Here is a 22,876-nt window from a genome sequence, read left to right as displayed (position 1 = left end):
TAGAGGGGCAGATGACAGATTCAGTAATTCCACTGTGGAATTATTATTTCCCAGGTTTGGGCACTATAGTTTGTTCAGTATAACTATATAAGTATAAGGTAACTTTCTCTGGTGTAATACTTAAGATGCTGGACTAGAAGTAAGAAAACCTAGGTTCTAATTGTCCCAAGTGGGACATATGATAGGAAGAAAAGAAAGTGCACTTTTTTCTCTTATACCTGTATTAAAGAATAATTATTTATTTCATTTTTAAATGTTTATTTTTTTCCTAATTATTATTACTTCTATTCTGCCTTATAATTGATGTTTTCTATGTGGATTATCGAATTAGAAAAATGTTGAAAATTTAAAAATATAAACACATGGGAAAAATATTAGAATTATGAAAGCAATCGTGGATTTCAGTATTTCTGGGACAGAGATTTTTTTAAGAAGATTCCAGCTGTGATTTAAAGAAAAAAATCACCCTTTCCTAAAATATAATGTGCTGGAACAAAGGTTTCCCCCTGTGGTGCTGACCAAGTGGACACCATTACTCACTATGTCTTCTACTGCCTTATCTATAATGAGATTAGGGGAAAAACATTGATGATAGACAAATTTAAGGAGTCAGATGCAGAACAATTGAATTACCTTGTAGATGTGATTCCATCTGTTAGCAGTCAGGTCACTAGACTTTGCTCTACTCGCTTTAAAACTCAGAAAAAAATAGCATTGGTTCATCTTAATTCATGTTAGAAGTTTTAAGAATGTTGCCTTTCTTTGTGTTTAGAAGTATTCTTTTTATGTCATGCTATGGTGTTGTAGGGATGCGGTGGCTCAGTGGCTAAGAAGCTGAGCTTGTCGATCAGAAGGTCAGCAGTTCAGCAGTTCAAATCCCTAGCACCACATAACGGGGTGAGCTCTCGTTACTTGTCTCAGCTTCGGCTACCACCGCATAACAGGGTGAGCTCCCGTTACTTGTCCCAGCTTCGACCAACCTAGAAGTTTAAAAGCACGTAAAAATGCAAGTAGAAAAATAGGGATCACCTTTGGTGGGAAAGTAACAGCGCTCCGTGCACCTTCAGCGTTGAGTCATGCCAGCCACATGACCACAAAGACGTCTTCAGACAGTGCTGGCTCTTCGGCTTAGAAATGGAGATGAGCATTGCCCCTAGATCTGAAAACGACTAGCACGCATACGCAGGGGAAGCTTATGGTGTTGTAGCTTACATTCACCACAATAAACTTATTACCTCCATAACAATTTTGTGGCTGGAAATATGTCAGTGCCTCTGAGGGCCACAAGGATTATGTCCTGAGTTGGTAAGGCCATCTTTGTGGGGAGGGGAGGGGAGGGGAGTGAGTTGCATGGAAATTGAGGTAAATAATATTAATCCTTATAGACATTTAAAACGTTGCCAGTTATTTTAGTGAAGAAAGCAGGAAAAAGCATGAATCAAAAGACTGAAAACCAGTGTTTTGATTCCTATTGAATTTTGCAGAGTTCTCTGTGGTTGCCATGGGGAAAAACTATATAATAGATACCAACATAAGAGAATATTTTTAGCTCAGGATTCCTTGTGCTCTCTGAGCTTGGGTTCCCCCCCCTCCATAGTTTCATTACCCAACTAGGTAATATCACTCGTGCGTGCGTGCGTGCGTGTGTGTGTGTGTGTGTCACAATACACGACACAACACACACACACACACACAAACATATTTCACTTTCCTTTTGAAGTAATGAAAGGCAGCAAAAGAATAGACAAAAGAAATAGAATTTAAGATTCATCCAAGCTTGAATACAATTACAAATACGACATTAATAAAAGTATAGTGTAATGGTTCACCGACAAATGCACGCACAACAAATGCACACCAACAAAACCACGGTGAGAAAACCACAATGTCAAAATTGCGCCCACAACAGCGCACCCACAACAGCACGCCAACAAAAGCGCGCCATCAGCAAACAACGCGAAAACAACATAATAACCCTAACCATAAACCTAACCCTGAACCTAACCCTAACTCTTACCTTAACCCTAATCGCGCTTTTGTGGATGCAGTTTTGTCGGTATGCTGTTGTGGGCGTGATTTCGACGTCACAGTTTTCTCGGCGCAGTTTTGTCGGCGCGCATTTGTCATGCACGCATTTGTCGTGGCGCATTTGTCGGGTCACGTAGTGTAACATCCTTTATTAAAACACTTCAAAATAGTAAATTGAAATGAGTCATTCTAACACTGAATTGAAATGCAGAGAAACCTCTTCAAAGCAGATGGTAGGTCCAAAACTTCCCTCTAGGAACTCCATGTTTCCTGGAATGATCCAATTTTCTCCATTTCAGTTGCTTCTGAAAAACCTTTTCCCTTCCTCAGTTCAATAACCTTTCTTCTAGCATGACCCAAAGGTGGTTTCTTCCAACTGAGCTTTCTTGTTTTGCTTAAAAAAACCGGTTTGCTTCTCTTCCGAAAAGCTTCTTCAGTTCTGACTGAATGGTGGAGAATGGAAGGATTTACTGCATATTCATTGCAGCCATCTGGTCATTAGCCTTCTTTCTAAGGATTGTTGAGGCTCTATGCCCTAAGAGCAGAGATGGGTTCCTACCTGTTCAGTCTGGTTCTGCTGAATAGGTAGTAACTCCAATGGACAGGTGACCCGTACTGGTTCTATCCTTGGCGGCGCCATGTTGATTTTCTGTTCTGCACATGTGCAGAACAATTTCATTGAAAAAAGGTAATTTTTATTCCTTTTTTAATGTTGTGCACATCTGCAGATCGTTTTTAAGTGCAAAGATGTGGAGCAAAAATTTTTGGGCGATGAACCGGTAGTAATGGCAGCCGGAACCCCACCTTGCCTAAACGTCACCTGAATCCTGTTGTCTTCACTTTTTTTCCCTAGAAATCCTTTCATATACCTGCACCATTCAGAGAGCAAATCTTCCCAATAGAATGGAACACCACAGCCAACTCACTATGGCCAATTCACTGCGGCCAACTCACTACAGTCGAGCCGAGGTGGCACAGTGGGAGCCGAGGTGGTGCAGTGGTTAGAGTGCAGTACTGCAGGCCACTTCAGCTGACTGTTAGCTGCAGTTCGGCGGTTCAAATCTCACCGGCTCAAGGTTGACTCAGCCTTCCGAGGTGGGTGAAATGAAGACCCAGACTGTGGGGGCGATATGCTGACTCTATAAACTGCTTAGAGAGGGCTGAAAGCCCTATGAAGTGGTATGTAAGTCTAACTGCTATTGCTATTGCTATTGCAACAGTCAACTTGCTGCAGGACAACTCACTGCAGGACAATTCAACAATTTAATTATTTAAAATAATTTTAAAATAGTCTAATTTTTGTCATTCACATTTCATTTTGTCCCTCCTTTGGCAACCTTTCTTTAATGATTCTATTCCACTATTTTTTTATATATATTAGTGCAACTCTTGTCCCAAAGCAAGTCATCCCTTGGTGAGTTGGCCATGGTGAGTTGGCCGCAGTGAGTTCTTGTAGACCCCATCCCAAAATGCATAGCTTAATGTCTATGGAACAAGCCTAGAACAAACATGACCTGGATGACTGAGAATCTCCATAGACTTTTTCTAGCACAGTATCTAGTCAATGAAGGAGCACATCCCCATATTTTCTCTCTTACAGTATATAACATTATGGAGCTATTATTATATTTCAGAACTGTTTCGATTGTGAATCAAAATATAGCAATAGCAATAGCAGTTAGACTTATATACCACTTCATAGGGCTTTCAGCCCTCTCTAAGCAGTTTACTGAGTCAGCCTATTACCCCCAACAATCTGGGTCCTCATTTTACCCACCTCGGAAGGATGGAAGGCTGAGTCAACCCTGAGCCGGTGAGATTTGAACCACTGAACTGCAGATAGCAGTCAGCTGAAGTGGCCTGCAGTACTGCATTCTACCCACTGCGCCACCTCGGATCCAATTCAGAGGTGGGTTTCTGCCAGTTCGCCCTGGATCTGGCATACTGGTAGTGGTGGTGGCGGGAGGCCCCGCCCACCTGCCCCGATGCTTCTGCACATGCAGAATTTTTTGCACATGCACAAAATGCCCTCTCTCGGTGAACCAGTAGTAAACTGGTTAGGAATCCACCACTGGCACAGAAGCTTCTCCGCATGCACAGAAGCATTGTTGCAAACACACGCATGAGTGAACCAGTAATAAAATAAATTGAAATCCACCACTGATCCAATTCGATATTTTACATTCTTAGTGGTCCGATAATGTTGACCTAAGATTTTCACTCACCTCCAGAGATGGGAGAAAAGAAAGTTGCTTAATTGTGCAGCTCAGATTCCTATAGGTTCCTTCTCCTCTTTTCATTAGTTAACATGTCTCTTAATTTCCTCCTTAGTTTTCTTAGCTCCATTTTCTGCTGCAGGAAACAGCTATATTGCTTATGTTGCAGTAATCTTCTTTAATTGATTTGGGAAGTGTGCCAATTGCTTCTGGTATTTGGGGCTGGTGTTTTTACGTGACTGGCTTTCTTCCAACAGCCATCCTCTTTGGAGTTCACTTTATCCCTTTGCTCCTTTGATATCTGGCATTCCTTGTCTTTGAAGGCTGTGCTTTCATCCCATAAACTTGGAACCCTTATTGACCATGAATAGAAAGCAAGCATTGTCTAATATCACATTTTCTGATGTCCTTTGCTTTGCTTTTTAGTAAGTATTTGAGTCTTTTTAAAATATACATTCATATACATATTTGCAATCATATACATATGTATATATAATTGTATTGAGCATTTTTGAGAAGTTAAAAGAAATACAAATATTGAAAGGAAACAAAGAAAATTAAAATTTAAGGCAGAGGAGGGGAGAGAGGGGAGGAAAGAAAGGAAAGGAAAGGCCAAACTTTTTTTATAGTGGCTATAAATGCATTCATTTTACCAGATGTGGGATTCAAAAATTTCAACAACGGGTTCTTTGCCTGGTTGCTGGGTGGGCGTGGCCATGATAGGTATGGCCTAGTCCGCCTCCTGCACAATGTGTGTATTTTCACCTTCCTCAGGCTCCAGAGGCTTTCCTCAAGCTTCTGGGAGGGTGAAAACTGCCTCTCCCGTGCTCCGGGAGGCTCTTCCAGAACTTCCAGGAGGCCCATTTTTCTCCCTCCCTGAGCCTCCATGTGGGCCCTGCACTTACCTCACATCCAAAATGGGCCACGTGGAGACTCCTGGGAGGGGAAGGGCTGGTGGGCGAGGCCAGCTAGGGGTGGGATTTGGAGGTTCTCTGAACCAGCCATAACATTAGCTACAGGTTCTCCCGAACTTGGGCGAACCTGTAGCAGCCCACCCCTGCATTTTACTCTCTCTCTCCCTCTAAGGTTAAATCATAATTTACTTCTTTTCATAAGCTATCCTTTCTAATCTTCAAACCCCACACATCACAAGTTTACTTTTCTCTTTTTTCAGCAAAAAGGTTTGTGAGTTGTTTTCTCATAAAGGTTTGTAAGTTGTTTTCTCTAATCAAACAAATTAATGTTACCTTTTCTGCTAGTTCTATCATCTTCATCAACCATTCCTCTATTGTGGGTTTCAGAATCATTCTATTTATGCACATATAATAGTCTCACAGCAGTAATCATGTATAAAAATAACCTTCCATGGCTCTTTTCTAATTAACTTTCCATTAAACCCAGCAAGAAAGTTTGGGTTTTAGTCAAACATTGATATTTATGATCTTTTTGTATGTTTTTATGTACTTGAACCCAGAAGTTTCTGGCTTTTTTACGAGTCCACCAGGCAAGATAAAATGACCCTTTATATTGTCTACATTTCCCATATGCATACACACACACACACACACTTTCTAAATTATAGTATAACATTATAATTATAATTGGAGAGAGACTGGCAAAGCCATGAGAAGGACTCAAGTGAGAAATTAGTCTCGAGTCCCACCTGACACAAAAAGGCAAAATCCATCCCTCTTTGGATGCCATTGAAACTTATCTAGTCCTACTCAGGGGCAAACCATCAGTCTGAGAATATTCCTGTGTATAGGCTTGAGCAATACATTAGTTAACTGAACTCTTGATGTGGGGAGCTGGTAGTTCACCTGGTGCACCAGTTGCGGCCCTACCTGGACCGGGAGGCACTTCAAACAGTCACTCACGCCCTCGTCACCTCAAGACTGGATTACTGTAATGCGCTCTACATGGGGCTGCCCCTGAAAAGTGTTCGGAGACTACAATTAGTCCAGAATGCAGCCACGCAAGCGATACTGGGTGTACCTAGATACACCCACACTACACCTATCCTCCGCGAGCTGCACTGGCTTCCTATTGGTCTCCGAGCACGATTCAAGGTGCTGGTTATCACCTTTAAAGCCCTACATGGCCTAGGACCTGGATATCTATGAGACCGTCTTCTGCCGCATACCTCCCTAAGACCGATAAGATCGCACAGAATGGGCCTTCTCCAGGTGCCATCAGCTGGACAATGCCGGCTGGCGACGCCTCGGAGTAGGGCCTTCTCTGTTACCGCTCCGGCCCTATGGAATGAGCTACCCCCAGAGATCCGGACCCTACCCACTCTCATGGCCTTCCGAAAAGCTATCAAAACCTGGCTATTCTGGCAGGCCTGGGGCTGTTGACCTCTTGATTGAGGACTAGCCCCGCTTAGACTGGGTGCATGTTTTAAATCTGCTGTGTTTTATTTGTTTTTAATCTTCTCTTAATATTTTTATTTCTGTAAGGCGCCCGGAGTCCTTCGGGATTGGGCGGCCTATAAATTTAATAAATAGAAATAGAATAGAATAGTTTATGCCTGATGTCAATTCTTTCAACTACATTTTCCCATTCTCAAGAACCGAGGTGGTGCAGTTGTTACATTGATATATCTCCTCTTTTATTTATCTTTTATTTCTTTACTGCTTTACAGCATTATTGTACCCTTAACATTTAGAATAGAATAGAATAGAATAGAATAGAATAGAATAGAATTCTTTATTGGCCAAGTGTGTCATACACGGAATTTGTCTTTGGTGTATATGCTCTCAGTGTACTTAAGGAGAATAAAATACATTCATCAAGAATCCTAAGACACAACAGTGATAGTTATAGGATACTAAATAAGCAATCAAAATCATACTAGGAAACTAAATTAAACAATAAAATCCTAAAGATACAAGCAACAAGTTTATAATCCTAAGTAGGAGACAGGTAATAGGAAGGAAGAGAATAATAATAGTAATACAGCAGTGGTGGGTTCCGGATCCCATTGCAACTGGTACAGTGCAACGGGGCCCAGAGTCCATCACATGAACATGTGCAGTGTGTGTACACATGCGCGCAGCGCTCGCATGCATCCTTACCTCCTGCGATGCCTTCGTGACACTCCAGCTGCTTGGCGGAGTGTTGCACAGACACCATATGCACCATGCGCATGCACGGAAGTGCCAAAAAGTTCAAATACAGGTAAGGAGGACTGGTAGGCATTGTACCGGAACGGTATCTGGTGCTCCTGGCAAGGACCAGGGCACTGCACACCAGAACAACTTGATGTCATTTTGAGGGTAGAAGTTGAAACAATTTATGTCCAGGATGTGAGGGGTCTGTAGATATTTTCACAGCCCTCTTTTTGACTCGTGCAGTATATAGGTCCTCAATGGAAGGCAGGTTGGTAGCAAAGGTGGTATTGAGCAGATTCTGACCAGTTCTGGAGAACTGGTGGTGGAACTTTTGAGTAGTTCGGCGAACCAGTAAATACCACCTCTGACTGACCCCCCCCCATCTATTTTCTGCCTCCGGAGTCCCAGCTGATCGGGAGGAAATGGGGATTTTGCAATAACCTTCCCCTGCCACGCCCACCAAGCCATGCCATGCCCACCAAGCCACACCCACAGAACTGGTAGTAAAAATATTTGAATACTACCACTGGTTTGTAGCAATTGTTTTTTCTACAGATCTAATTATCCATTGAAGTCTCTGTCTGTCTTGTTTGGTTGCAGAGGTGCATTTATTGTGTTCTCCCCCACTTCCTTCTCTCTAAAATCCCTTGCTTCTTTTGACACCTCTCCTTCCAAGTGTCTGATTTATGGTGTTGGCTGTTATCAAGTTTTCTTGGCGTTTCTTCAGAGACTCTCATGGTTCCTTCTAGGAGAGCTATCGACTGGCTTCCCTGACTTAAAATGAACCACTTCTTCTGGAGAATAGTATAGGACAAAAGGTTGAGAGTTTAATTCTCAAGGTTTTAACTCTTGATCTGGATCTGCATTCCTCTGTTCTTTCTCTTTTTTTTTTTTTTTTGTTGGCAATATTATTGTAACCATCACATGCAATTCTCAACTCTATTAGGAACTTGAGTTTTTAAGGAGCATATTTGTCATACAGGTTCCTGCAATATCATCAGTGCCATGACATGCTTTAAAAGCACTTTCTGACAGTCACTGTTGCAGGGATGGTGAACGCATTCTTTTGCAATGGAAAAAATAAACCATTAACATTCTTTGTTCTTTGTTCTATACGGGCTGTGGTCAAGTTTGCAGTTCAAAATAGCAGAGGGACATTCTGCTGAGCTCAGAGCTACCATCATAATCTGTTAGACTGTTATTGCCAGGAACTGCATGATTTCATTTTGAATTGTTTTTCCAACTCAACTATGCAGGTTTCTTGGCCAATGGCTTTTCTTAGATGTTCCCGAGTTCATCATCAAGTTCAGCCTCACCTTAAACACTTATGGTGTGTCCATTGCTCAGTATATATAGCTGAATTTTATTGTCATGAAGGGTTGGTTTAAGCAGTAAGCCTTTTTTTTTACAGTAAACAGAGTTGGAAGGGACCTTGGAGGTCATCTAATCCAACCCCCTGCCCAGTGGCAGGGAGTTTTTTCAGAACACCTCTCTTTAATGCTGACATCAAGCAATTCTTCCACATATGTATTTTTTTAAAAAAAATATTTTTTATTGTTTACATATAAGTACATTGAATACAGTGTAATTGTCCTGCTATTTCACTTGCCATAAAAACAAAAGTGAAAACAAATAACAGAGATACTATTTTAAACAGTGCTAGTGTTGTGCAGTTATTTTTGACCATCATATGCTAGAATGTCAACTTATTTATCCTTCTAATATCTACATTCTAATTCATACATAGTATCTCTTTCCATGTCCACCTAACCTGATTCTTTCGCATTCCAACTTCTACCTCGTGCTTCTAACCATTGATATTCCATGTAGCATAATATTCTGTATCTCCTTTATCTTTTTTTTTAGTGTTAATCTATCCATTACTGCACTGACATATCTTCCTTATCATCTCCTCCTTTGAAGGGGTGTTTTCACTCTTCCACTGCTGCGCCTACACCATTCTTGCTGAGGTCAAGATATGTAATATTAGGTACCATATTTTTCAGAGTATAAGACGCACCATGATTTTGAAGAGGTAATTTTTTTTAAAAAAAGGTTTTGCACTCTGCAGGCGTCCCAAACTTTCTGTATGCCTCATTTTTTGCATAAAAAGGGGGGGGGGCATGCAGAGCTTTGGGAGGCTTGTAGAGTGCTCCTGAGGGCTGGGGGGGGGGGCAAAAAAAAGCAAAAAATGGACCATTTTTCACAAAAACATCCCATTTTTTGCAAAAAAGGGGGGGCATGCAGAGCTTTGGGAGTCTCTTAAGAGTGTTCCTGGGGGCGGGGGGGGATGAGCAAAAATCGGGCTGCATTTTGCACAAAAATAAAGGGCATGCAAAGGCTTTGGGAGGCTTATAGAGTGCTCCTGTGGGTTGCAGGGCAAAAACGGCCCTTTGCAAGCACTTTGCAAGCCTCCCAAACCCTCTGCACATCCATTTTTTGCAAAGGGGGCGGGGTTTCATTGGGCCAAAATGCTGTATTCAGTGTATAAGATGGACCCAGATTTTCATCCTCTTTTTGGAGGAAAAAAGGTGTGTCTTATACTCCAAATAATACAGTATACTGTCCCTTTATCATAGCCATCTGATATAATGCCTAATAAAAATAATTCTGGATTAAACTCTATAGGTTGTCTAACCATTTTTTCTAACCACATATGAATTTGTATCCAAATTTTCCTTGACTTTATACTGGTCCACCACACATTGTCACATATATGTATTTTCCAAAGCACCAAAAGGCAAGACAAGAAACAATGGTTGGAAACTAACCAAGGAAAGAAGCAACGTAGAAGTAAAGGACAAATTCCCCAACAGTGAGAGGAATTAACCAACGGAATAGCTTGCCTTCAGAAGTTGGGGACACTCCATCACTAAAGGGCAACTATTTGTCCAAAATGATATAGAGTCTCCTGCTCAAGCAGGGGGTTTGACTAGAAGACCTCCAAGGTCGCTTCCAACTCTATTATTCTATGTTCTATGGTATGGAAAAGGGACGCAGTGGCTCAGTGGCCAAGACGCTGATCTTGTCAATCAGAAGGTCGGCAGTTCAGCTGTTTGAATCCCTAGTGCCACATAATGGAGTGAGCTCCCGTTACTTGTCCCAGCTTCTGTCAACAAAGCAGTTTGAAAGCACATAAAAAATGTAAGTAGAAAAATAGGGACCACCTTTGGTGGGAAGGTAACAGTGGTTCCGTGCGCCTTCCCCATTTAGTCATGCTGGCCACATGACCACGGAGGCGTCTTTGGACAGCGCTGGCTCTTCGGCTTTGAAACGGAGATGAGCACCACTCCCTAGAGTCGGGAACGATTAGCACACATGTGCAAGGAGAACTTTTACCTTTACCTTTTATGGTATGGAATGTTTTCTGAGATTTTCTGCTTTCTCACAGCTTGCCAGGTTTTCTAATCCTTTGTCCCTGTGGAACTCCATGTGTCTGGACTGGAAGAGTTTGTAACAAAATCAGTGTGATTCAGGCTTCGGAGTGGGGGTGAGTTATGAGTTAATATGAGTTATCGAGGGGGGATTCATGCCGACACAATGTTGGATAAAAATGTTCTATTTTCCTTTGGAGAACATGAACATTTTCACTTTGTGTGGCCAATACAGCTGAAAAATATCCTACAAGTTCTTGAATCACCTGGGCTTAAGAAAGAAAAATTGTTGTTTCGTGCATTTCTACAACCCTCTTCTGTGATCTTCGATTTTCTCCAAGGATGTGTATATATTAAAATGTAGATATAAATCTATTTGAGTTATGGGTGCTGCAGAAGCTACCAAATTACCTGGAACATTACGTGTCTCCTCACCATTCATTTCCTCTCTGGGGGATGGAAGGCTCATTGTGCATATTTGTGTCTATGTATCTCAAGGGAGCTCCTTCCTGCTTAGGAAGAAAATAACTTCATTCCTTCCTTTCTTTTTTCTAAACGCTGCCCCAAGTGGGCATTTCCTTCCTGTACTCATAGATGACTGGTATTATGTACAATGGCTCTGAACACAAAACTGGGGAAACAAATAACCAAGACCTGAACAAGGGAAGACATTAAGTTCTTAAGAATCTGAAGAATCAATGTCTATACTCCCTTGATTGGATTCAGAAAAGCAGCAGAAAGCAAGAAGTCCCTCAAGATGGTGTTCACAGCCCTTATGTTGTTTATTTTTTAGAATAGAATAGAATTCTTCATTGGCCAAGTGTGATTGGACACACAAGGAATTTGTCTTTGGTGCATATGCTCTCAGTGTACATAAGGAGAATAAAATGCATCCATCAAGAATAAAAAGATACAACAATTAGTGATAGTCAAGGTTACTAATAAGCTATCAAATCATATTAGGAAACAAATAAAAACAATATAAATTGATAGATACAAGCAACATGGTTATAGTCATAAGTGGGAAGAGATAGATACTAGGAAGGACGAGAAGAATAATAGTAATACAGTCTTAGTAAATAATTTGACAGTGTTGTGGGAATTAGTTGTTAAGCAGTGATGACATTTGGGGGAAAAAACTGTCCTGGCTTCCAGTTGTTCTGGTGTGCAGTGCCCTATTGTGTTGTTTTGAGGGCAGAACTTGAAACAATTTATGTCCAGGATGTGAGGGGTCTGTAGATATTTTCATGGCCCTCTTTTTGACGCATGCGGTGTACAGATCCTCAATGGAAGGCAGGTTGGTAGCAATTGCTTTTTCTGCGGTTCTAATTATCCATTGAAGTCTGTGTCTGTCTTGTTGGGTTGCAGAGCCAAACCAGGCAGTTATGGAGGTGCAGATGACAGACTCAATAATTCCTCCCAGAGTGACCACTAATAGGTAGAATATAGGTGCTAACAGAGGATTTGAATAGAGGACCCTTGTTCCCTTCAGATCTGAATGTTCCCCATCCCTAGTCCATAGTCAAGGGATGGTAGAGAAAGTATCATTGGCTTCTTCCTTCTCTCTTTCTCATCTTGCAACTCTTGCTGTTTTCTCTTATTCTTCTCTGCTCTCTACCATGTCTGTGATGTCTCCTGCACTCTTCTTCTTCTTCTTCTTCTTCTTCTTCCTCCTCCTCCTCCTCCTCCTCCTCCTCTTCTCCTTCTTCTTCTTCTTCTTCTTCTTCTTCTTCTTCTTCTTCTCCTCCTCCTCCTCCTCCTCACATCTCTATGGCTCTGAGGCAAACAGTATACGTACACACCAGCAGGAAACAGTCTGGCCTTAGTGTTGCCACTCCCTCATCCTGCACAAGAGGCAGCTGCCTCAGTTCACCCCATGGTCAGGTCAGCCTCGTCGGACAGTCCTCTCACCAGACAGGGCAAGATTGGAGGCACAAGTCCAAGGCCACACCCAAGAGGACTGTCTGCAAATGCTATACGGGAGCTGGCACAAGCCAGTTTGTGCACGCTGTTTAAGAAGTGGCTCCTGTAGGACCATTGGGCCTCGCCTGAGTCTCAAAATAATTGTACCAACAGAAGCAGTGTCTGCTTTTGTATACCCGTGTCCAACTTGTTAACCACAATGGAGCAGCTTTTAGCAACAGTAATAGCACTTAAGACATATACCACTTCGCAGTGTTTTATAGCCCACTCTAAGCAATTTACCGAGTCAGCCTATTGCTCCTGGGTCCTCATTTAACCGACCTTGGAAGGATGGAAGACTGAATTAACCTTGAGCCTGGTGAGATTCCATCTGCCAAATTGCTGGCAGTTGGCAATCAGCAGAAGTAGCCCGCAGTACTCCATTCTAACCACTGCACCATCGTGGCTCTAATCTATTCTGAATTTTAGGTTCTAATCTATCCTGAATTCTCCAGAACTCAGAAGAAATCTGTGTCAAATCCTCCAAGGATGGGACAAGAGAGCAGAGATGGTGGCATCTCTTTCTCCAAAAGCTTGTTCTCCTCAGAGAATGACATGAGCTTACAACATCCAGCCTCCACGAATCCTTTGCCATTGGCTAAGGCGCACAGGAACCAAATGTTTTGTGCATATCAAGCTGCTACTATGCATCAAGAGAATAGAATAGAATAGAATAGAATAGAATTCTTTATTGGCCAAATGTGTTTGGACAACAAGGAATTTGTCTTTGGTGCACATGCTCTCCATTTACATAAGGAGAATAAAATACATTCATCAAGAATAAAAAGATACAACAGTGATAGTGAAGGTTACTAATAAGATATCAAATCATATTAGGAAACAAATAAAACAATATAAATTGAAAGATACAAGCAACATGAGGGAAGAGATAGATACTAGGAAAGAAAAGAAGAATAATAGTAATACAGTCTTAGTAAATTATTTGACAGTGTGGTGGGAATTTGTTGTTAAGCAGAGTGATGGCCTTCAGGGAAAAACTGTCCTTGTGTCTAGTTGTTCTGATGTGCTATAGCTATAGCATCGTTTTGAGGGCAGAAGTTGAAACAATTTATGTCCAGGATGTGAGGGGTCTGTAGATATTTTCACAGCGCTCTTTTTGACTTGTGCAGTATACAGATCCTCAGTGGAAGGCAGATTGAGAGGGAGGAAGGCAAGGAAGCATTAGTCACTTGTTCTTCTAAGTGCCCCCAACACATAAGCTTCAGGCAGGAATGGGAAATGGAAGAACCCAACTTAGGAGCCACCTGGAAAAATGGGGCTTAAATTTCTCTTCCAATCTTGAGTCTGATGATCTCCTTTGTGGTGACCTATTCTACTTACAGAATCAGGAGATTCCCAAGCCACTCCAACCTGGGCTACCATTAGAACTCAAGGCCAGAAGATCAAAGCCAAGACCCAGTCTTGGAGAACAGAAGATGCTTCTCCCCCAATTCCAACTTTGCTTTGGAGCAGTGGGGAGGGGCGAAGAAGGGCTAACTCAGTTTGGGATGTGGGAGTTCGGCCAGGAGTCTGACCTTGTCCCTCCAACCAGTGGTGTATTAACCATTAAGCAGATTAAGTACGTGCTTAGGGCACCAGACCCAAGTGGGCACCACAAAGTTGAGAAAAGAAAAGAAAAATTGTATAGTGTTTATGAAGGAGGGGGGCACCAAATTTGTCAGTGCTTAGGGCACCAACAGGGGTGTGTTCCTGCCAGTTCTAACCTCTTTTATAGAAGAGGTTCCACAAATCTACAGTGCCATTTAGAACTGGTTCCAGCTTCCTCCCCCCACCCGTCCACACATCATCAAGATGAAGAGCGAGAGGAGGAATTCTGGGAGTGAAGCCCACAAGTCTTAAAGCTGTCAAGTTTGAACACTCCTGGGATTTTTTTCTAAAGGGTTAGAGGTGCAAGGGTCTTGTAAGTTGATAGCTTTAAGACTTGCGTGCTTCAATGCCAGAGTTCGTGAGCCAACATTTTGGTTGCTAAGCAAGAGTGTTGTTAAGTGAGTTTCACCACATTTTACAAGTTGACCATGCCCACCCAGTCACATGGCTGGCAAGCCACTCCCACCTGGTCACATGGCTGGCAAGCCACTCCCACCTGGTCACATGGCTGGCAAGCCACTCCCACAAAGCAGGCCACACCCACACAAGAGATTCTAAAAAAATTTAGAAACCCACCACTGGGCACCAGTGAGCCTTAAGCCACCACTGCCTCGATCCTGGTGCACAAGCTCCATCCCTCGGTCCTGGAGAGACATCTTAACTGCTCCATCTTTGTTGCATCCCCACAACTTCTCAGTTTCTCGCTGGCCTGCCAGGAGCGGATCTGTTGGCGCGGGTTGCTCTCCAGAGGAGATCCTTTATTTCTTTCTCTCTCATCCCCCTTCTCTCTCTTGCCCCCTTCCCATTTGTCATAGAACCAATCCTGACCTGCCACGCCTCCTTCGGAGTAAAAAATCACCTGTGTGTTTTTCTTCCCAAAGCAAATAGAGAAGACAAAAAAAGGCTGCCAAATAAAATAGAATAAAGGTTCCTCTCACATATATGTGCTAGTCATTCCTGACTCTAGGGGGCAATGCTCATCTCCGTTTCAAAGCCAAAGAGCCAGTGCTGTCTGAAGATGTTTCTGTGGTGATGTGCCGGCATGACTAAATGCCGAAGGTGCACAGAATGCTGCTCCTTCCGGTTCCACCACAAAACTGCGGTAGACTAAAGCGTGTGTGACTAAAGCGCGGTGACAAAACCGCACCGTCAAAACCGCGCGACAACAGCGCGCCGACAACAGCGCGCCGACAGAAGCGCGCTGTAACATAACCCTAAAAATAACCCTAAACCTAACGCTAAACCTACCCTAAACCTACCCTAAACCTAACCCTAAACCTTACCTTAAGTTAAATCGCGCTTCTGTCGGTGCGCTGTTGTCGGCGCGCTGTTGTCAGCGCGCTTTTGACATCGTGGTTTTAGCGCCGCGGTGTTGTCGGCGCGCTTTTGACGTTCGCGGTTATGTCGTGCCACGGCTCCTTCCCACCAAAGGTAGTTCCTATTTTTTCTACTTGCATTTTTATGTGCTTTTGAACTGCTAGCTTGGCAGAAGCTGGGACACATAACTAGAGCTCACTCTGTTATGAGCCGCAAAGGATTCAAACAGCCGAATTGCTGACTTTTCTGATGAACAAGCTCAGTGTCTTAGCCAGTGAGCCAATGTATCCGATCCTTCCCAATAGGAAGGGGAAGGATTGTGCCAGCATGGCTTCAGCCATATCTACCCAGTGTGAAGAGGAAAGATAGAGTATTATAGAATAGAATAGAATAGAATAGAATAGAATAGAATAGAATTCTTTATTGACCAAGTGTGATTGGGACCCACAAGGAATTTGTCTTTCTCAATGTACATAAAGAGACATCCGTCAAGAATCATAAGGTACAACACTTAATGTTAGTCATAGGGTACAAATAAGCAATCAGGAAACAATCAATATCCATACAAATCTTAAGGATACAAGCAACAAAGTTACAGTCCTGCAGTCATAAGTGGGAGGAGATGGGTGATAGGAACCACGAGAAGACGAATAGTAATAGTAATAGCAGCCTTAGTTAAGAGTTTGACAGTGGTGAGGGGAAAGCGCTCCCGTCCCTCCATCGCTCTGCCTCGGGCACCCCCAGAATTGCAGAGACACCCATTCTGATCGCTCTCGAGCCAACTTCGTCGGAGACCTGGGGAAAAAAAAACACTCCGCGCCTGGCCAGCCCAAGAAGGGCAGCACGACTCGGCAACGGTAGAGGGCGAGGGGGGCGTTGTAGCCTTCGGCTCGCTCGCCAACCTTCCCTTCTCCAACCTCCCCCCTTCCACCTCCCGCCCCACACATAAACACACCGCAGTGCGCGCGTGTGAGGGAAACTCCCCTCTTTCAGGATCCCTTTTCTTGCCTCAGCGGCCGGTGGCGGACGGGGAGACGCGAGAGGTGGAGCGGGGGAGAAGTTCTGCGGGTCTCGCCTTTTGTACCCAAGTCGGCAAGCCCGGGATCTCCCCACCGCTTTAAGCCCTGCAGCCATTCCGGCTGAAATCTCTTTTTCCCCCGCTCCCCTTTTCTTTCAAAAGTTTTTTTCTCGACTTCGGACGCGCACTCAGAGACTTAAGAGGTGAACGGGAGAAAGGCAAGCGGGTGCTTTGCCGGCTTGAAAAGGGACTGTGGACCAGAAGATCTCCCACCCATTAGCCAGAAGATTGGTGGTCGCCTTCCTACTGCTTCTTTTTAATTTTCTTTTTAAAGACTTTTCATCTGCGCGCCAAAGACTCCCGATGCAAATGCTAGCGCCGTTCCTCCTTTACGTGGTAGCCTGGGCCACTTTTTGCCTCCAGCAGCAGGGATCCGCCGCCGGCAGCCAGAGCGGGTCTATCAGAGCCTTGCGCGCCTCGAACCGGCGGCGAGATGGTGAGTGATCTTCTTTCTTCACCTATTCCTCACTGATGGGTGAAATTGGCCAGGCGGCCGCCAAAAGCTGAAGGTTGTGGAAGCGCGCCCCCTACACGTTCTCCTGAGAGGTGCACTTGAACGGGAAGGCGGGGGGGGGGGAGGTTGTTAGGGTTGGAGCGCTGGGCAAGGCAACTTTTATTCAACTCTCGCTTTATTTTTCGGACTACCTTACAGCCAGATATTTCCTACAGCCAGTGTAAATGTTCACAGAAGTAATGCATGGTCTTCCGACATTCAGATGATGATGTATATTACTATAATATACAGTACAGTGAAAAATTACACTCAGGTTGTGAAAAGCAAATACATATCGTGTAAAGCAACAAGAGTAAGAATTCTTTATGGGTCAAATGTGATTGGACTCACAAGGAATTTGTCTTCGGTGCGTAAGCTTTCAATGTACATTAAAAAAGACATTCATCAAGAATCCTAAGATACAACACTTAGTGATAGTTATAGGATACTAAATAAGCAATCAAAAAATCATACTAGGAAACGAAATCAAACAATATAAATCGTAAAGATGCAAGCAACAAGCTTATAATCATAAGTAGAAGGAGATAGGTAAGAGGAGGATGAGAAGAATAATAGTAACACAGTCTTAGTAAATAGTTTAACAGTGTTGTGGGAATTAGTTATAATGGCATGCAGGGGAAAAACTGTCCTGGTGTTTAGTTGTTCTGGTATGCAATGCTCTGTATCGTCGTTTTGAGGGTAGAAGTTGAAACAATTTATGACTAGGATGCGAAGAGTCTGTAGATATTTTCACAGCCCTCTTTTTGACTCCTGCAATATATCTTTTCAAAATAACTTGAAAATAAGTCTGGATCTGATAAAATAGAATGTTACTTTCAAGAAAAGATGGTAATCTTCTGTTAGATGCTCAAGTAAGATTTTCCTATAAAGGTTCATAGCTTTTCACAGATCCACATTCATCCACGCTGCAGCAAAAGTTATAGGCACAATTACCAATCCAGAGGAATAATGCCTAGCAAATCCTGCCCATTAGAGGGACATCCAAAAGAATGCATCTTGCATAGCATTTCAGGGTAATTGGATAAGTGCATCCAGCTTTCGCAAAATCTTTTGGCAGGACCATTTCTTTCATTCGGCTTTTGCATAGAATTATTGCTTTTGTAGAAAGACCAGAATGAAATCAAGGCAGAAATTGTGTCTGGTAACGCTAAATTAATTGACCTTTTTAAAAACATGCTGGCAGCGTATACATGCTTAGGCAAGACACAGCCTGCGAAAATCTTCCTGGAGAATAGTATTTCCACATCATGGATACACTCTGAACTGAGTTTATATCATATAGAAGTTCTTTACATCTAAAAAAGAATCCATGATTATGAAAAGCTGGCTTTCTGTTCTTTAATCAGATAATACAATGAAAAGTGTAATCAAAGGCTTAACACGCTCAAACAATCTATATTGCCACCTCTTGGATGTTCAAGACTTCCCACAACATAAAAAAAGGATGAAGCAGTCATAGCCTGTGGTTATTTAAAGTGCATCATCTCAAGTTTTAGTTACTTGCAGTTACTTATTGCTTATTTCAGGGGGCAAAGCTGAAAAGTAGTGTTTTCAAAAGTTTCAAGAGTTTCTTTCAAACTTGAAATGAGCTAGGTAGACCAAAAACTGATTGATTATGCGCCATTAACTAGTTTTCAACTCCTGGTTACTAAATGGATATATTTTCTCCATAATGTTTTATTCATGGTACTTCAGGTCTTAGAATAACAGAGTTGGAAGGGACCTTCTAGTCTAACCCCCTGCTTAGGCAGGAAATACTACAGTAATTCAGACAAACGGTTATCCAACATCTTCTTAAAAACTTCCAATGTTGGAGCATTCACAACTTCTGGAGGCAAGTTGTTGCACTGATTAATTATTTTACCTGTCAGGAAATTTTTCCTTGGTTCTAAGTTGCTTCTTTCCTTGATTAGTTACCACCCATTGCTTCTTGTTCTACCCTAAGGTACTTTGGAGAATAGTTTGACTCCATCTTCTTTGTGGTAACCCCTGAGATATTGTAACACTGCTATCATGTCTCCCCTAGTCCTTCTTTTCGTTAAACTAGACAGACCCAATTCCTGCAAGCGTTCTTCACAAGTTTTAATCTCCAGTCCCCTAATCTTCTTTGTTGCTCTTCTCTGCACTCTTTCTAGAGTCTCCACATCTTTTCTACATCGTGGCGACCAAAACTGAATGCAGTATTCCAAGTGTGGCCTTACCAAGGCATTATAAAGTGGTATTAACACTTCACGTGATCTTGATTCTATCCCTCTGTTTATGCAGCCTAGAACTATGTTGGCTTTTTTGGCAGCTGCTGCACACTGCTGGCGCATATTTAAATGGTTGTCCACTAGGACTTCCTATCACAATTACTACTATTGAGCGACAATCCATTTTCCGACAGTCCATTCCCCTTACTGTTAGTCATCTCCTTCTTTTTCCTTTTAACTTTCTTAGTATTGAAACCTTCTCTAGAGAGCTCAGCCTTTGGTTGATTTGTCAATGATCCATTGTCTTGTTTTCATGGCTGTTCAAGGTATTCTCAGAAGCCTTTTCAAGAGGCATCCACAGTTCAAGAAATATAATTCTACTCGTAGACAACTCCTATTATGCATAATAGAATGCTCTCTGTATTACCAACTATAAGGTATAAAAGTACAAGTAGGTTTTCAAACTTCTCAGAACACTTCAACAGACAAGCTGCTATTAAAAAGCTAAGAACAACAAAAATAGGCTTTTGAGAAAGTTAGATGTTTGAGCTATGGAGTGAGACTAATTTCTAAGATCAGAAGCCCTGGAATTTAGAAGTGTGCCCTCAAACTATTTTCCTGATGGGGTAATAATGATTCAGAAGCAAAAGAAGTGATATTTCCTGGTTATGATAAAATGTTACACGATTCCTTTTCAGATAGACTCTTACCCTTCAAAGATATTAATAGAGTTGTAAGTTATCTTACACATTTGGCATCAAAACATTCATAGACTGAAGCCATTGGCACCTTTCAAATGGCATCTTCTATTTTTGAGATCTCCAGAATCACACTGCTGAAATTCATCGTCAAAATTGAAACTTTCATCTGCAGTGCGACAGTCTCTTATTCTTTCTACAATTTAGGACTTAAGGTAGTGAACTTTTATGCCCTCTAAACCAGATATGGCCATGATGAGAGCTGCCAATGTACAGGTATGACTTGACTTTCAACCAAAATTGGAACCAGAGCGTCTGTAGCTAATGAGACAGTTGTAAAGTAAGTTGCATCCAATTTTTTGCAGTGATTGTTAAATAACAATTACAGTCATGAAGTGAATCACGCAGTCGTTAAGCAAAGCTGGCTTCCTTCATTGACTTCGCTTATCAGAGGTCACCTAGGAAGGCCTCAAGTGGTGATGGTGATGGTTGTGATCACATAACCCTGGGATTTTGCAACCGTCATAAATACATGCTTCAAACACACATTGATTTCATGCATGCGGCTTCCAGCACACCTTCTCGGGCAGCCGCAGTGAGTGGGGTGCAGAAATCAACTGGGCTGTGTGGATGGGGTGAGTGAGCCAGTGAGTGCGATATATAGGATGAGATAGCGCTGGAGTGGGGAGAGGGGGCGAGCCCAGCCGTTGGTTGGAACTACTGTCTTGCCCAAACCAGTCTGAACTGGCAGCAGCCCACCTCCGGTTATATCTTTGAACGGTCACTACATGAATGGTTTTAAATCAAGAACGATCTGTAGTTTGTTTTAAAAAGGACTATGGAAATGATTGGAAAAAGAATGAATTGATGGCTATTGCTTCAGACGTCAGGATAGTACGAGAAGCGGTTGATATTTCTTGATCTCTACCTGCTGGGAGAAATGGGCTCATTTTTGTGGGACAACTAATTCTGCTGGACTGGATTAGACAGGCTTTTGGTGTGATCCAGCAAGAAACTTGCTGCTATGTATGTTTCTTTGCCAACTGTCCTTCATCATCCATATTTCCCACTTGCCAAGAGAGGTGAATTTTAGTCTACAGGAGTTCAACCTCCTCTCTATGCTCAAAAATAGGATACTGGTGCAGAAAACTAACCCTATGACTGGCTGCCCAGAGATTTCATCTATGGGCAATTATATTTCACTTGCAGATGGCATTCAGCTACCTTATTTAATAACTGAGTATCAGTCTGTAAGGTTCCATGATATGTTTAAGCCACAATGAGCCAAAAATAAGACTTAGATGGGGGCTTGAATAACAATCAGAGTTTAATCTTTGATCAAAGTTTAAAGACTTGATGGTCAAACATATCCAAGGATATGCAGGGAAGAACTACGCCACTTCAGGGGAGATGTTACCCCTTATATATGGTTAAGAATAGTTATGAAACCATCAGTTACATCTCCAATTCTGGCATATTTGATTTGTGTATCCTTTGGACAGGATAAAGCAGTGTTGGCTAACCTTCTTCTAAAGGTGTGCAGAAATTGTGTGTGTGCACACTATTGCGCACGGATGCATGTCCACAGCACCTGCACATGTGCGTATGATCCCACTGTGCATGCACATGGGACCCCCTGCGCGGTCCTCCAGGGGAGGCTGTTTTCACCCTCCCCAGGCTTCAGGAAAGCCTCCATGGCCCTCTGCAAGCCCAAAAATCAGCTAGCCAGCGCATGCATGCACGCCGGAGCTGAGGGCTGCCATTCTGGCAAATTTGGCTCTGCGTGCCACCTGTGGCATATGTGCCATAGATTCGCCATCACGGGATAGAGCATCTTAATTATCCCCTTCAGCTATCTCCTTATCTCTTGCGGCTCCCTTTGTTCTCCCTCAATTGATCACTCAAATCGCTCTCAGGGGACATCAAAAGGGCATAATATATGTGTTTTTCAGAAAGCAAATGTTGACATGTATGTGTTACAAAGGTTTACAGAATCACAAATAACAAGTTTCTAATAAGTCTATTCTGATATTATTTAGTCTATCCTTATTACTATTCCCCTTCAAGTCAGAAAGCAAAAATTCAGAGTCAAGAACAGCTTAAATTTGTGCTAGAGGAATTCCCCCCTCCCTTGTTTTTTTATTTGCTTCAGTTGAGGGAGGGAGTGATAGAAAGCAGCTCAGCATTCAAGCCCCCCCCCACTGCTAGATTGGCCCTCCCTGCTGGATTTCTGACTATTCAAATGCCAAGACTTAGAATAAACTAACCTTACAACATGGGGGAGGGGGTTCCCTTTGCAAATTGTCACAGAGATCTCTGCAGCTGCAGTTTTGTGGCCTCACAAGTCTTAAGATTTTTACTGATTCAAATGAAAGAGGAAGGGAGAAAAAACACCAATGTATTTGTTTCGGTTAGGGAGGCGGGCAGTTTTAAGTAGCAAAATGAACACAGAGGGGGAACACAAGCAGTGAAGATAAATTTTTGCCCTCCGGTTGTGTAAATATTTTTTCAAAGATTTACAGCTGCAAACAGCTGGACCCTTAACACTTCCCCTTAGCAGATGTTTACCAAGGGAAGTGCTTGAAGAAATAATAGCAAGGAAGTTCTTCCTATAGCTGCAGAAGGTATATTGTCTTTCCTTCCAGTCAATCAACTCCTAGTCTCTTTCTCTGATGTCATATTCTTCCAGGGTAGGGCTGGCTGGTTTTCTCCTCTGTTCCTATTTTCCCAGCATTTCAGCCTCCAGGCATTTAAGTGATGCTCTCTAGTTCCTGGA

At 42.6% G+C, this 22,876-nt stretch overlaps 1 protein-coding gene across 3 annotated transcripts in view; it reads left to right on the top strand.

Annotated features, from left to right (window-relative positions):
• The first annotated feature begins 16,578 nt into the window (after positions 1-16,578).
• The window catches only part of PDGFD (platelet derived growth factor D), a 193,216-nt gene continuing 186,918 nt past the window's right edge, over positions 16,579-22,876 (top strand). For all 3 annotated transcript variants that reach the window (XM_032219277.1, XM_032219276.1, XM_032219278.1), the window contains exon 1: positions 16,579-17,132. In XM_032219277.1, coding sequence (XP_032075168.1) covers positions 17,000-17,132 — 133 coding nt within the window. In that variant the 5' untranslated portion in view covers positions 16,579-16,999. The remainder of the gene's footprint in view (positions 17,133-22,876) is intronic.

Source organism: Thamnophis elegans, chromosome 6 (assembly GCF_009769535.1).
Source record: "Thamnophis elegans isolate rThaEle1 chromosome 6, rThaEle1.pri, whole genome shotgun sequence".
In the NCBI taxonomy this organism is placed as follows: domain Eukaryota; kingdom Metazoa; phylum Chordata; class Lepidosauria; order Squamata; family Colubridae; genus Thamnophis; species Thamnophis elegans.
The sequence above is the reverse complement of the archived record's forward strand: the minus strand, read 5'-3'. Positions and strand labels throughout refer to the sequence as shown.